The 16,433-nt window shown below is 43.9% G+C and overlaps 1 protein-coding gene across 1 annotated transcript in view; it reads left to right on the top strand.

The window, feature by feature from the left end:
* The first annotated feature begins 11,721 nt into the window (after positions 1-11,721).
* DGKI (diacylglycerol kinase iota) overlaps positions 11,722-16,433 on the top strand; it is a 211,797-nt gene continuing 207,085 nt past the window's right edge. Inside the window, exon 1 of the mRNA XM_069859033.1 lies at positions 11,722-12,080. Within this exon, the coding sequence (XP_069715134.1) occupies positions 11,722-12,080 (359 nt within the window). The remainder of the gene's footprint in view (positions 12,081-16,433) is intronic.

The following is a 16,433-nucleotide window of genomic DNA, read 5'->3' as shown; positions in this document are numbered from 1 at the left end:
TAGTTCAAATCAGATTGTAAGATAGTCATGTTTTCATCTGAAGTGTTTGAAATTGGCCCAGTCTGAGTCAGGCTGTTGAACTAATTCATCCAAACCAGTATGGTCATACCAATTTTCTTGTAACTGTTTGATAAACTACTTATCTTAATTTGTGTAATCTTTTGAATTATTTTTAGGTACTCTTTGGGGGGGGGGGGATCGCTTGACCTAGTACAGACATTGCTTGGGGATTTATTGTTATTAAATATAATAACAACTTCTTTATAATAAGGAAAACCTTTCCTTTACTTTGGTGTGTTTGTGATAATTTTTCTTCAGGGACCTTAATCGAACAGGTTTCTCTGCTAGATACTAGGGGCCAATGAGACTCCTGTCATCACCTACTCACAGGCTGTTATGTAACAAGGACCTCGCTATCTCCAGAGGTTGTTTATGCCCATGTTACATACCTAGCAGGGGGACAGCAAAGGCAGGACACGTGCAATTGCTCTGCTAGCCCCAGTGGTCCTGAGGTGATCCAAGTGTGACTGTTGATGCACTGCAGACCGCATGGAGAGGCAGCTGTATGTGCTCTCTGTTAAGGGCATAGAGAAGAAGTCCTAAGGTGTATTCAGGAAAGATGCCAGTATAAAGGCTTTTAATTAGCTTGGCTATATTACTTGAGGTCTTAGCCTTCTGCAAGGTACTTGTTCCAGTGGTCAGTGACTTGGTTCCGTAGAATAATGTGTGTGTGCGGACAGGCTAGGCAAATGCCTTGCGTGCTACCTAATTTCCATTTCTACTAGAGGACTTAAGTGATCCTAAGAGTCTTCAGCTGTAACATTATGCTGCTTGTCAGCATGATTTTGTATACACCAGAAGACTTACCTTTTGGCCCATGCTTTAAAATACGACTAGGTATGTCAGGTCTTTGCTTCTAGGGAGATAAGCTACGAAGGAATGTAAGGCATTATTTTTATATATCTACATATATATATATTTTAAAAGTATCCAGCATGGGGCATATGACAGTTCTAACCTTGTTACCAGTATGTAGATAATGTTGGTGGTTTTTTTCTTTTTCCCCAGGCTATTTATAGTTCTTTGCTGCATTTCTCTTATTTCATCTGTACCATTCAATATTTTTCAGCAGCACAGACTAATAATGGATTAGGCTGAGGTTCTTAGGCCAGATCCCAGCTGATGCAGCGCAGCATGCTTCTCACCGTTTTTGGAGGCTGCAGCTCTGATTTACACTGGCAGGGGATCTCTTCCTCTCTCTCTGTGTAACAAAGTATCTCAATATATTCTTGATTTTTCTAGTGTGGAGCTGAAAATGAATATAAAAACTTTTCTTCCTGGTATTTTTTTTTTCCTGCTAAAATAAACCAACCCACCTTTCTACTCCCATCCCCCCAAACGATCAGCGGTGAATTCTGTCTAGACTCATTTAGAATGTAGGTCAAGTAAATGAATGATACTAATTGCTACATTGGGAGGGATTTCCACTGAGTATTTGGGCTCTAGATTCTAGCTAATGCCAAGAGGCCATTGTACAAACCCCACTTAACTAAGAACAGAAGTATATGGAGTATTTTTATACTCTCAGTGACTAAAATATTCCTTTTGCAAGTCACTAATTAGAAAGGGAACTTTTTGTGTTCTGAAGGTGAAATGGTAGGTCAGTACTTTGTAACTACAAAAGTTATCCTAGCTTATACAAGTAGTGTAATGCTATGATGTGTTCCTGCTTTGCACTGTAGCATTAAGGATAAGCAACTTTGGGGGTTGTAAAGATGAATGAATTGGGTTATATGTTCAGGTCTTTACAGATAAGACATATGGATTCAGTTAGTAGGCCAGGATATTGTAGCTTTCTCATGGCCAATAAAATGACTGGGCACTTTGAGGATATGTTGAGGGTGTGATCTCAGTTACTGCTGTATTACTTCAGTGATCGGCATCCATTGGAGGCTCCAGGATTGAGAGGGAAATAGCCTTTTGGTTTTGTGGTTTTCATGTCAGGCCTTTTTCTGCTTTACCAAGGTATATATCTGAATTGACTTCCTACTTAGAAAAGAGTGCATCTTGCAGGAAACTCTCCTTTGTGAAATAGAGTTTCGATATCCTTTATTACCAGCAGTCTCTTCTCTGCCCTAAAGCCCATCCATCTCCATGCTTTTCCTCTAAGAGAGGAACTGACTAGGTGAGAACAAACATGGGAAGGCTGGATGTGTAGACTTGTCTTACAGAAAAGATGAAAGAAATGGCCGATGAGGGGATTCCTGACATCACAATGAACATTCCTAGTTCTTGATTCCATAAATCAGCAAGGACATCCTTTTTCATTTTACCCCCTTGTTTTAGTCTTAGTTTTCCCCTTGCTCTTTAATACTATGCAGTCCTGTTTGTGTATATCTGACCTTTATCATATATGCCATTTTTCCCTTCCTACCAGCAGGTAAAAATCTTTTTGAACTTTAGCAGCCTATAATTAAGGGAGTGGAAGGGAGAGAGGGGGAAGCAGAGGCAAGTTATCGGTTTCTTTTAACAGGACTCTGCTCGTATCCGACTTTGCCATATCAGATTTTAATTCAATGGTGCTGATGTAACTGCATCTTGCTGTCTTCATTTGTATAGTTAGCAAGAACGAGTGAGAGTGTGTTTGTATCTGTGCACGTCTGCATGGTGAGTAATTAAAAAAAAAAACCAACAAAGTTGGCTTTTTAATGTACTAAGCATCACTAAATAAAGTCATCTACCTGAACACACACAGCACATTCCACTTAGTACAAAACAAAGTCCAGGAGTTTCTCTCTGAAACGTCTTCACATTCCACATCACCGAGCCTTTGTAAAACTATGGTGTGAATTGCTGTCTGAGGTCTGTTCTATTAGCAATTTTTGACTGAAAGTTGTTGCGCTGTGTCATTTTGTGCATATTGCATAAATTGTCTGTTTTTTTCTGTAGGACAGCTCTGGTTTGGTACAAAAACCCAAGAATTACTTTAGGCTTTATTGGATCTTTAGTTGTCACTTTTGTTTTGCAGAATTATGGCTTTGAATATATATTTAAAAAGAAAACCCCATAGGCATAAGTAAGCCTTAAAAAGTGACTCCTGGGAGCTGACAGCTTAAGGAACACAATTTGGTGAACTGGTCTTCTTGGAGAAGACCTAAAGATCCCCTGTGCCCTGGAAGTGCTACTGTCCTAACTGCCTCACCAGCTCAGTAAGGTTTCACGGAGGGCAAGCGGTTTGCTCTCAGAGGGCCTCGCTTTGATGTAAGTACATGGCAGTTTCCCTGAGATGCATTGAGCCTCACGGGTAAATTACGTGGTGTTACTCTGTTGAAGAGAAATACATACCCAGGGCCAAAGCCTTTGACTTGGTTGTGCAAAACAATACTTGTGACTCTGAGTCAGTCTGTATGTGACACCCGTAAGGCTTTTCAGCTGATCTTTCCCTTTGTTCAGGTGGATACAGTATGGGTTTGTGCAGATGTTTAAAACTGAGATGAAAAGAACAGTGATACTACTGCAAAAGCACACCCTGTAAACTCCTTGGTGAACTGCATTGGAGCCTTTTCTGACTGCAGATGTCTGTTCTTTTGCCATAAGTCTATTTAACTCTGTGTATGTGTGTCCAGTGGCCTCTGGTTTTGTACAAGCACTGTCATCTGGATATGGTCCCGCTTGATTGTTCACACTGCAAACATATCCATTAGGTGGAAAGAAGTCGCTGTTTTTCCTTTTAAAATTGTCTGCTTGATTCTACGAGAGAGCAGACTACCTGCTTTTGTAGCCTAGACATGTATGTAGCGAAGTATGTTATGCTTTTCATTTCTTGCAAATAAATATTTTCTGTAGAAAAAGCAACTACAACTTGTTTTGTTTTCCTGATGATTGGAAAAGATCTGGTCCCTTGGCTTTCTCGAGTGCGATCTTATGCACAGTGACTCCGTCTTCAGCACAGAAGAACATTGGTGACTTGGCATGTTGCTAGACAGAAGGTTAAAAGCAGCGGTGTGGGTTTTAAATGAAGCTGGCTGCCCCTTCCCCTTTTTTGAGATTAGTGGAGAATTATATCTGTCAATAATGGTGGAAATTAGGTGAAGGCTGATGGCATTTAATAATGATAATGGCACTTGAGTGCAGGTATGGGATACAGACCCATTAATAGCAGTTCTCTCTATTTAAAATGGGATTCAGGAAGGCTGATGCTCAAGGGGGCACCAGCTTCAGCCCAGTGATACCAGTCTGTTAGAGCATGCTGGAGCTCAATTTCTGTGGCCCAAATTGCCCCGTGGAAGGTCAGGTCTTTCCCTGTACTGATTTTACACTGGGCAAATAATTGTTTAAACTGAAACCTTAAAAGAGCTCTTTCTGCTTTGGCTTTCAAGGGTTGGGTCCTCTACTGGCTTCAGCTCCTTCTCTTACCCTGATTCACCCCTGAGGTAGCTCCGGCAATTCAGAAGCTGCTGTTTTGACTGTACTAATGGTCGAGGTTATGCCCTGCAGCCAATAAGCAATGTCCAGTCAGGGGACAGAGTTAATCTTTGCTACTTTGTGTTAGACATGGGATAGGAAATACTTGATTTCTTCCAATTTGAGCACTCTGTGGCTTTGCTGTCTATTCAGAGAACTTGGCAATGGATGGCCTAGTGCAGGTGTGAAAATTGCCCCGTGCAGAGCTGGCGTCACAAATGGTATGTGTAGTCATTTGTACTGTGCCAGTTTGCTACCAAGAAAGGAACCTCGTAAATGAGTACCATATAATAGCAACCAAGAGCTTATCCTCTGCAGGAAATACTAGCAATGGAAGTAATAGTTCCAGCTTTACTGAACCCTGAACTGAAAATGGGAGCATGACAGATGGTTTTGGTGCCTCCTTTTCAAGCCCTCTTAAAGAAGGCTGCTTTAGAGGTTGTGGAAGGCAGTGTACCGTGAAAATTGGAACACCCTGGCCTGAACTAAATTTGTGATGCGGATTTTCGGAAATACCTTGGGTTTGGGCTAAAGAGGTTAAAGTAGCAGAAGAAATTGATACTGAAGGGGTGGGGATGGGAGGGAGAGGGGAGGAGGAAAGGTCTTCTCTCATAAGCTCTAGCCTGATGCTTTTAACACAAGGATTGCCTCTGCTGGCCACCATCATTCAGTATTACAAGAAAAGGAAATTGGAATGAGAGGCTTTTTTTTATGCCTATCCAGTCTTTTTCATCTGTCCCATCACACACAAGCCTCTGTGCAGTGCTGTAACAGAACAGCTGTCCCAGATGGAGCATGATTCCAGCACCAGAACATATTATCTAACCCCCTCCTCAGTCTCTCACAGCAAATGATGAAGCAGCTCCTTCTCACATTTGGTTTCTGTACCTGAATGATGATCTGTGATGTTTTCTCTTGAAAAGTGGGGTGAGAAGGGCTTTACTCTGTCCTTGAAGTTCTACACCCCACTCCTTTGCTGTCATCATATCAGAGGTTATTGCAGTCTTTGTCTTTCTCCTGCTGCTGCTGGGTGCCCCTTGCTTTCTGAACAGGCAATTTCACTTGCCAGAACTATTGATCCAGGGCACTTGTTAGCAGCATCAAGCCATACACAACATTTTTTAGAGAAAAATCATTAGATTGTGACTGATTGGGGAGGTTACCCTCAGCTTAGTTTCAGCTGAGCTCAGTTCCTTCGAGCATACAAAACACTGACTGGTGATTAATGATTGGTTAAGAATCTCCTTGGGTCTCAGTATTAGCCTTAAAACATCACACAGCAGGCGATGCTGCAGGGAGTCTGTGATTAAAAAAGAAACCCACATACAATGGAGAAATGCTAAGTGATGAGCTGTCAGCCTTGCTACCTATCACCCTCTGGTACATGCTGTTCTTTGAAAAGCATGTTACTCTTTGAATTCAAGGCTGAATTCTGATACTTATTTCTCAGCCAGATTCTCATTGCAGGACAGGAGGAAGGGTGTCCAAATGCAGCTTGCAATGACTCTCATGGCATGGTTTGGACGGTAAGTCTTCACCCTTTGCTGTTAGCTGTTTCTTGTTTCTATAACAGCTTAGACTTCACCACCCCGTAGGTATTTCATGGTAGATTCATTGGGTTCTTCACTATAACAAGGACATTGGGGTCCTGGAGCGAGTCCAGAGAAAAGCAACAAAGCTGGTGAAGGGGCTGGAGAACAAGTCTTATGAGGAACAGTTGAGGGAACTAGGGTTGTTTAGCCTGGAGAAGAGGAGATCAAGGGGAGACCCTATCAATGTCTACAACTACCTGAAAGAAGGTTGAAATGAAGTGGGTGTTGGGTCTCTTCCAAGTAACTAGTGATAGGATGAGAGGAAATGGCCTCAAGTTGTGCCAGCAGAGGTTCAGACTAGACAGCAGGAAAAATTTCTTCACTGAAAGGGTTATTCATGCACTGGCAGAGGCTGCCAGGGAGGTGGTTGAGTCACTCTCCCTGGAGGTATGTAAAAGATGGGTAGACGAGTTGCTCAGGGACATGGTTTAGTAGTGGACAGGAACAGTTGGACCTGATGATCTCAAAGGATTTTTCCAACCGAATGATTTCCAACCGAACGATTCTATGATTACTGGTTCTCCCTTTCCTGCTTCATTTCTTTTGGGGCTTTTCAGGAACGTGAACGTCATTAATTTGGAGTTTAGAAGTAGTGAGCAAAACCTTTCCCACAAATGAAAGAATTTGTAAGACCCATGTCCTGTAGAGAGAGAGCTCTGGATAGAGACTGAGGAAAGGAGCTTCTGGGCCTAGTCCTGGTCATGACATGCTGGTGAATTTGGCTGACCCTTCTCCAGGCTTCAGATTCCTGGTCTGTGAAATGGGGCCTGTGTTGGCTTCTTCCCCTCTATAAAGCACGCTGAGATTGACTAAAGCAAGGTTATCCATAGGAAGTAGTAACTAGAAACAAAAGCACATTTCATTTTGTGTTGAATGAATCATACTGGTGTGTCTTGGCTCCCTCCTGGTTGTCCTTCAAAATGTGATCGATTCAATTTCTTGTTTTCTTGGTGTCATCTCCCATGGGCTTCAAATGGTCCGCACAGAAACCAGGAATGACTTGTTTAAATTTTATAACTGAATTAATCTTAAGTTGTCTTTACACAAGTTCTATATGTTGCTATAAAATTCCACTGTCTAAACAAATGCTCAGGTTCTGCTTAGCCCTTGATTTTATAAACCTGTTCGGTAAAAACCCAGGTTTGATCTGTGGCATTTATGAAGGGGTAGCGTCCAGGTATTTCCACTCCAGAATCAGGCCCTTGATGTCACCTTCACTGAACACCCTGGCAACAGGAATCAGGACGTATTTCTAGCTATGGCAGCCTACGCACAGAAAGGGGAGCAGTGTTGCGAAATAACTGAAAAATGGTAAAAAAATAGAATGTAGCAGAAAGCAGTAACTTGCCAGAGAGCTAATCAGAGCCAGCACTGGCTGAACTGCAGGGTGAAGCAGATCTGCCCAACAATGTGATCTAGTGAGGTGAGGGCAGGTCACTCCATGTTAAGCCACAGCATCCTTCGGTTTTTAGATGGATAAACGGTGCTCTACTTGAACCTCAAATGCTGTCCAAAAGGAAATTGTTGTGAGGGCTTCTCTATCAGTATTGGATCTGGATGGGAAGCTGGCTGCTTGTTCAGTCATGTTTAAAAAACAAAAGAAAAGAAGAGGGGAGGCCAATACATACATATACATGTGTATGTGTATAATTATATGTATTTTTGTATGTTTTCCTTGAGGGTGAATGTGGAGGGTTTTCCTGAGGATGAATTTCATATGACCTTAAGGAATATGGACCATTTAAACTAGACTGACTTCTCACTGGCTAGCCTGGCACACTGTGCCTCACTCCTTTCTTTCCCACTCCCCTTTTTCATATATCCATCTTTTTTCCATTAGGAATGAGATTTGCAGTCTCTCCCACTCTAAATAAAACTTGCCTGAGTGCACACAGACTGTGCACACTGGAGTGTTCAGAATGGGATTTAACAGGCATGTGAGTAATGGAATAAACCTCCTTCCCTTGGCTTTACTCCAAAAGCCTAAATTCCCTCCTTTCTCCACATTTGCTCTTCCATTCCCACAATCCACCATCATATTCAAGGTATTGCAGTATGGTCAGAGGTTTCCATGCAGGAAAAAAGAGCTTCCCACCTGCTGAAGCTTGTCAGCTCCCAGATGAGCCGGGGAGTCATCACAGAGTGATGTAGGCTGCTCCTCTTAACCTAACAAACCAGCCTTTGGTTGAGTTGCCAGCTTAAGAAATGAGATCCCAGCTGTGAGAATTCAGGCTTTTGCCAGCATGATAATCCCAGATACTGGAAAAACCTGCTAAGAATCTATTTTCGTGCTCATCCTTTCCCTCCTGATCCAGTCTGCAGTCCCATCTTGGAGCAAACATGATGCTCTGATGAAGTTTCTACTGTTGCTGCCTTTCTCAAACCACGGGAATTGACAGCTATGCCACAGGTGTAATTGTGTAAGCGGGGCTTTCCTTCACGAGCCTCAGATTCTCTCATAATTGCTCATATTCAGAAAAAGGCATAGGAAGTCGATTTAGCACTTCATGTTGCAAATGACTCATGCAAATCGCAGCAGTCAGAGGAAAAACAGGTAATCCCGGAGCACAGTGTAAATGTGGTCGTGGGCAAAATGGTTATTGAGAGGCAGGAGCTACAATAGAGTTTATGCTGGAGAAGGAGGACATGGCTCAGTGGTGTGGACGTTCCCTGAGGTGAGGGGGTTAGGAAATTCTAATTTGTTGTTCGGCTTTGCTCCAGATGCTCTGGGGGAGGTGGAGTGACTAGCTGGGGCACAGGTTTTCATAGGGACCAAAGGTGAAAAGAATAAAGCTGTGAGATGATGCATACTGTTCTGCTAAGTGCAAAATTAATTTGCCATTAAAGTATTCTTTTACACGTCATTGGTATCTTTTCATAGCAGCTGAACAGATGGTTTTCACCGAGGATAAAACCTTGAAGATACCTTGATGACTACAGGAGGTCTTATGGCTCTGCTCCTCATCCATGAAAATGGCTCTTGGGCTGGGTCTGAACCAGTCTTTGATAGTTCCACCTCAAAATATTTTAGTGTCTTTCTGCAAAAAAGAGTTGTTATATGCTCTTAAGTCAGATGCTTCCACTAGCAGCACTGACCGCTAATTTCTCTGGAAGTTCATCTGGAGCTTTTCCAACTGAGGTCCCATGTCTGCATAGAAAAGGCATTGATAGTTTCAGTAGAGCTCCATGCTGGTTTGCAGATCTCTCTCCATGCAGCTAAAGGCTGGATCCAGATCTTCTTTTTACTGTACTGCATAAGAGCTTAAGTTTCACTTCTAAGAAGCCACATATCACGTTGCTTAATTATGCTTTCTTCTTTGTGCTTCATTAGTAACTAAAAACACTCTGAAGTTCGGGGCAGAAAGTTTATATACGTATTTGGGAGAAGCACATGTGCATAGAATCATTAAGGTTGGAAAAGACCTCTAAGAACATCAAGTCCAACCATCAGCCCAACACCACCATGCCTACTAAACCATGTCCTGAAGTGCCATGGCCACGTGTTTTTCGAACAGCTCCAGTGATACCACCACATCCCTGGGCAGCCTCTGTCAGTGCTTCACCACTTTTCTGGCAAAGAATGTTTTCTAATATCCAGTCTGGCACAACTTGAGGCCATCTCATCCTATTGCTTGTTTCTTGGGAGAAGAGACCAGCATCCACCTCTCTACAACCTCCTTTCAGGTAGCTGTAGAAATAAGGTCTCCCCTCAACCTCCTCTTCTCAAGACTAAACAACCCCAGTTCCCTCAGCTACTCCTCATAAGACTTATGCTCCAGACCCTTCACAGCTTTGTTGCCCTTCTCTGGGCAGGCTCCAGCTCACCTTCTTGCAGTGAGAGGTGCAAAACAGATTGTGGGATTTGAGGTGTGGCCTCACCAGCACTGAGTACAGGGGGAGATCAGTTCCCTAGTCCTGTTTGCCACACCATTTCTGATACAAGCCCAGATGCTGTTGGCTTTCTTGGTCACCTGGGTTCACTGCTGGCTCATGTTCAGCTGGCTGTCAACCAGCACCCCCAGGTCCTTTCCACAAGGTAATGTAGGCAAGATATGCATAATTTATGAATAGGCGTAGAATATAATTCTGAAAGTTGGTTAAACTTTTAAATAGTTCAACTGCAGTAAAAAGATACATTTTTCATCACCCTTCTCCCCTGCCAACAAAGGACAGGAAAATGTTGGTTGGCTGACTTGGAGACCCTGACTGAAGTCAAAAGATGCGTACGCTGTATGTGCTAAGTATGGAGAAGCTGTATTTTTAATTAGGGTTGGAAAAGGAGCAAGAATCAGGTGTAAAGAACTCATTGACTGTCACAAGCCTAACTAATGCCCAAGATTTTGTGCCATTTGCATGCTGGTGCCTACGGGCAGCAGGCGAATGCTGTTACTTCTGACTTTTGATTGTGCTGCTGCACAAGAATCACAAAGAAGGGGCAAGGCCACTTGGGGAAGTCATCCATGGAGAAGCAGTGGTTCTGAAACCTGTTCCTGTAGGGTTTGCCTTCGCTGTAGAGTGTCATTGTTCATGGTTCTCTTTTTCTTTTTTTTTTTTCTTCTTCTTCTTCTGTCTTTCTGATTTGGAGTACATCACCTTGGAGGAGTTTTGGATGCAGAAAATAAAACACTGTGTATCATTCTTGCTATAACTTCTGCATACTCCGAGATCTTGACTTTTTCTGTACTTTAAAATCTTACTGTCACTGTCACCTCCTGTGCTTAAATAGCCCCACATTGATGCCCCCCTGGAGAGTATTCCTTAGTCTCCTCCAATGAACATAAGAGAGAAGCAGGGAACAAGGTGGGAGGACAATTTAGAATCATAGATCATAGAATGGTTTGGGTTCAAAGGGACCTTAAAGATCATCCGGTTCCAATCCCCTCTGCTATGGGCAGGGATGCCTTCCACTGGATCAAGTTGTTCAAAGCCTCATCCAAACTAGCCTTGAACACTTCCAGGGATGAGGCTTCCACAGCCTCTTGGAGCAACCTGTTCCAGAGCCTCATCACACTCACAGTAAAAAAATTCTTCGTAATATCTAATCTAAACCTACACTCTTTTAGCTTATAAGTATTACCCCTGACCTTCCAGTACCTGGAGGGGCCTACAGGAAAGATGGAGAGGGACTGTTCATAAAGGCTTGTGGTGATAGGACGAGGGGTAACGGGTATAGACTGGAGAGGGGCAGATTTAGACTAGACATTAGGAAGAATTTCTTCACCATGAGAGCGGTGAGGCACTGTCACAGGTTGCCCAGGGAAGCTGCGGCTGCCCCATCCCTGGAAGTGTTTGAGGCCAGGTCGGATGGGGCCTTGGGCAGCCTGGTCTGGTGGGATGTCCTTGTCCATGACAGGGGGTTTGGAACTGGATGGTCTTTAAGGTCCCTTCTAACCCTAAGTATTCTATAATTCTATCCTATCTTTGCACTCCCTGCTAAAAAGCCCTTTCCCATCTTTCCTGTATCTTCCCTGTAGCCCTTATTGTACTGAGGCACCGAGACGCTTGTCTCTTTGCAGTCAGGTGCTTTGGTTCCAAGCGCATTAAACTGAGACTGCCCTTGGGGGGTAAGAAAAAACCCAAACGTAGAAGCGATTAACGCCTCAAGAAGCACTTTAGGGGCTCGGCGGGGCGGGGCGGGGCGGGGCGGCGGCGGGAGTTTCCCACAATGCCCCGCTGCAGTGCGGCCGCCGAGGGATGCTGCGCGGCCGCGCTGCCATTTGCAGCCTCCGCGGCTCGCAGCGCTCCCCGCCGCCCCGGCACCGCCGCTCCCCCGGCTGTCCCCGCTCCGCCACCTCTCCGCCTGCAGCCGCCCGCCGCCCCGCGCCCGCCCGGGCTGTGGCCCCGCCGCCCCGCCGCGATGAACCCCCCCGAGGAGACGGGGGCGGCGGGGGGCGGCGGCTGTCGGGGAGCCGAGGGCGGCGGGGAGGCGGCGGGGGCCGCCGGGGTCCCCGAGGAGCCGGCGGCAGAGGAGTCGCTGGAGGAGAAGCTGCGGAGCCTCACCTTTAGGAAGCAGGTGTCCTACAGGTGGGTGCCGGGCGGGCAAGGGGAGGCGGCGCCCCCGGAGCCCGAAGTGGGGGGGGTTCGTCTTCGTCCCGCAGGCTCCGAGAGCGACCCCCCCGGTCTCGGCTCAGAGCCCCGTTCAGCCGGCGACCACGGGGACGGTGTCCGCGGGCGAACCTCCCGGTTTCTCGAGGAGGGAGCCCCGCACCGCGCCCGCCCGCCGGGGGAAGAGGGCTCGTCCTCACGCTTCACCCCTTTTCAATAAAACCACGGCTGCCCGGGTTCCCAGCGCCTCCAAATGCTCACGAAAGACTTTCCCGGGGGCGTTGCTGCTCCCGAGAGGAGTTTCTCTGAGGGAACTCCAACCGGACTGCGGGAATCGCTCCCCTCCCGCAGCTTCACGGTTGCATAAGCTCCGCGGCTGAGGCGATGCGGGGCTGCCCGGCCCGGCACCCCCAGGAGGGGCTCAGGGCACCCAGCGGGGGCTGGGCGATGCGCTCCAGCCAAAGCACGGTGCTACTTCCATACCCAGGGGCTTAGGTTTTGATGGCTGTATATTTACCCCGCATCCGTGATGTCAAATAGGCGAGTTTCCTCTTTCTGTAATTACACCTGTGCTCTTGGTGGGGTTTATCTGTCTTCTGTTATACCTAAGTTTTGTTAATGGTCAGCAGCTGTGGAAAGCGATTGCTGTCTGAGAAGCTTTATGCCAAAAAGTTCTTGAGTCTTGCCTAATTCTGGCTGCACAGCCCTGCGGAGGCAGCGATGCCGTCAGTAACTAGTATTCTAGTGCACTTTGGGATGAGCGCTCTTAGTTAGGAGACAGAAAACACAAACCTGCTACGTGTTTGTCTCTGCAAGGAAAGAGTGCCTCTAGCTCTAGGTAAATGAGCTGAAGAATCTCCCCTAACACAGAGATATGTATATTTTTTTTTTTAATGTGCTGTCACTTACATCTGAGGTAGCTTAGTATTACTTTGATTTTCTGTGGGCTAGGGCTTAAAACTGATATAATTAAGAACTCTTCACAGCTGAAGTTTTATATAAGGCTTCATGTATGCAGACAGACTTGCTAATAAGGGCTGATGGTCCTCCTGGCGCGTGTGAAGTTTGTGATGATTCATACTAGGCTTAATAAGGTGAGTGATGTGAAAAGAAAAACTTACTGGACACCTAAAGAGCATTACATCAGTTGTTTCTCAGTACTTTTGCATTTCTGTTCTGAACAGTTTTCCTAGCGCGTGCCATTTAGGGACACGTTGTCTATTGCAGGTAAAGGCAAATTCTGTAGCTGAGCTGCTGAAGTAACTGCTAATGAGACAGGTCTGCTAATGTGTCTGTTCTTGGTGCAGAAGGCATGGGGTTTGCAGTAAATCTTGGAGGTTCTTTTAGTCAGGCTATAGATTTTCATTTTTATTGCATTAGTCTTGGGGAGAGATAGTAAAATCTGTTTATAATGTCATATTCTTTAGGTCATCTAGAAATGTGTTAAAGGCGTGGATAATCTTGAAGCTTTCTGCATGGTGTATGTTTGTAAGGGTTTCATAATAAACGCTTGTAGGAGGAAAAGTTGGGTTTAGTTTTATTCTTTCTCCTGCCACTTGTACAAATATATAGCAAGTCCAGAACCTTTAGCTATAAAAGCCATTTCCCAAGTATCTCTTGATGCACATTACTTATTCTACTCAGGATATGTACGAGAAAGTGTATTTTCTTTGCATCCATGAATTTCCACACCTTTTCTTCTTTTGGAGCTGGTTACCTACAGATCATGTATACACCCTCATCTATCTGTAAAGAGAACAATCTGAGTAGATACAAGAGTAAAAAACTTCCACAAAAGACTTCCACTGGGCTTTCCACACCCTGCACCCTCAGGTTCCTTGAATTGCTACAATTTCTCTCAGAAAATTATGGTGCTGAAATATGTTTGTAAATGTAAATGGCTGTATTATACACAGGAAAATCTATTTATATTGGCGCTCGGACTCCCTTATCCACTAGTACAACAGAATTTACTTAAGGCGTCATACTGACTTTCGAACAGCTCATTTAGGATTCTCTGTGCAGGTGCATTATGCTGACATACACCCATACACTGTATTTAAACATGCAGGAAAAAATTCCAGCAGTTGGAACCTGCTTAAAATCATATAGATTCAAGAAAATGCATGTAAAAAGTTCTGTTGGTGGCAACTGAAGGAATGAAATGTCTGGCTGCAAGAGAGGTGAAGGTATTGTCACAAGGGAAAAAGAAAAGGAGAAAAAATAATTCCTGTACTAATTTTTACTTTAATCACTTGCTATTATAGAACTATGGTTTACCCGAGTCTGACTTGAAGTATTATATTTTTCCTCCTTTGTGTTGCTAAACAGCAATTGCTTTAATTGTAAAACAGATCTTTTTAGGTAATGACATAGTTGTTGCATACAAATAACTTGTTAATTTCCCTAGAATTGTATCAAAACCATGAGTAATATGGTTCAAAAAACAATGTTTTGTACTGATACAGCCAGAAGCTTACAATGCAGAAACTGCTGTATTAAATATATAATGAATTTCTGTAGATACCAATGTAGACATACCTTTTTCCCCCTCTAAGGAACTACCAGGTGGAAAAACTTGATTTAAGTAATGCAGGTGTGCTTCATAGGCAGCTCTGCAACCCCCCTGACCTTCCCATGTTCCCACCTATAGCCACCTTGCACCTGACATTCACAAAGCTAGTTGTCTGCACCAGAAGCTCATCATTCCGTTAAGAGTGGATGTTTGCTTGCTGTTTTCTTTATAGAAATGTGCTGTAATTATGTATACGTACACAGTGGGGATATGCCACTTATCTGTGCTTGTGTGTGAGCTAATGGGTTTGAAGTGTGTCTATTTGTGTGTGTGTTTTTATGTGCTACCAACACGCATCCCTTAAGTGGATCTTAATTTGCAGGTGAGGCACCGGCCTGATGTAACAGGAGGTGCTGCCACTGGAGCTCTACTGGCTCAGGGCTGGTGAGGGAAGGAGGGGGCAGTCAGCTGTTAGAAATACTGATCCCTTGATGAGGGTTATCTTGCAGACCTGGTTTCCATGCAGACTGAATGAAGGCTCAGAGAAATGCTTCAGCCTCACGTGCTTAAATGAGGCCACCTTACTTAATATTTGGATGCTAACTTTGGTGTATCAACAGCTAAGGTGTAGCTTTTAGGGTTAGTGTTTGTTTTACCCTAGAAATAAGGAGTTAAGTATCTTAAAAATGTTTTGGCTTCCCTGCTTAAAATGTGAACTCTGAGCTCACAAACTGATAGAACGAGAAGTTCAGTTTCCCAACCCTCTCTGAAGAAATTGGCAAATGAAAAAAAAAGTGAATTAAATATGCACACCTGCCAGATGGAAATACTCTGTATAGACTGGCTGGTTCTTGGAGCAGTATTTACCCTCTATATTTCTAGACCCAGCAGAATAGTTACAAGGCACTGTGACACAAAACTAATGGGTAAATATTTATTTACTTTTAATTATTATTATTTTGACATTGGAAAGTTCTGTGAGAAACTTCATGGTCTTTTTTAGATTAAAGTACTTTTCCCAAAGTGATTCTTAAAATAAAGAGAAATTAAGATTATACCAAAGAGACATTCAATAAGAGTTTTTCCAGAATAAAAAGCTATTGCTAGAGAAAAACCTTGAAAATAAAGCTCTATTCAGCAGGTTTCCTGCAGGTGTTTGCAGTTCTAAAAAATTATCTAAAATGCAGTCTTTTCATTTAACTGCTTAATCTTAGAGAAGTAGTAAAGGGTAAAAAAATTTATCCCAACACAAAACCAGACACTCCCCTCCTGCCAAAACCAAACCAACCAACACAACCCAAAAAATAAACCAACCAAAACCTTCAATAGTGCAAATTGTTCTTAGTTTCTTGTTAATTATTATTTGGAAATCCAGGGAATCTTGATTAGTGGCATTGGAAATAACGTTGTAAGTTTTCAGGGCCCTCTTGTGAGAATTCAAGTGGTGTTTGGTAAACATGTGTCACTAGGGAATAATCTGTCTAGAGAAATGTCATTTCATTTTGACCATATGGAGAAATCCTAACCAATGCAGTATGTGGCAGGGTTTAGGATTCTTGCTTGCATATGGCTCAGGGATTTCCAAAAGTGGAGCCATAATGAATCATCAGAGTCCTGTGCCGCTAATAGGCAGTGGATTGGTGGCTTCGTTATCATGTTGGGGTTTTTTTATTTTTTGGCTAAGGTGGTTTGCCTGAGCAGGAAACAGTGTGTTTCACTCTTAGTAATGGAAGTGGCTGGAGGCACTAATTTTCTTAACTCACTATGTCCATTCAGCCAGTTCCCCTTGTGTAGTTTCCTAACCTTTCCTCTGCAAG

This window comes from Phaenicophaeus curvirostris, chromosome 1, assembly GCF_032191515.1.
Source record: "Phaenicophaeus curvirostris isolate KB17595 chromosome 1, BPBGC_Pcur_1.0, whole genome shotgun sequence".
In the NCBI taxonomy this organism is placed as follows: Eukaryota; Metazoa; Chordata; class Aves; order Cuculiformes; family Cuculidae; genus Phaenicophaeus; species Phaenicophaeus curvirostris.
This window is presented reverse-complemented; position numbering and strand designations above follow the sequence as displayed.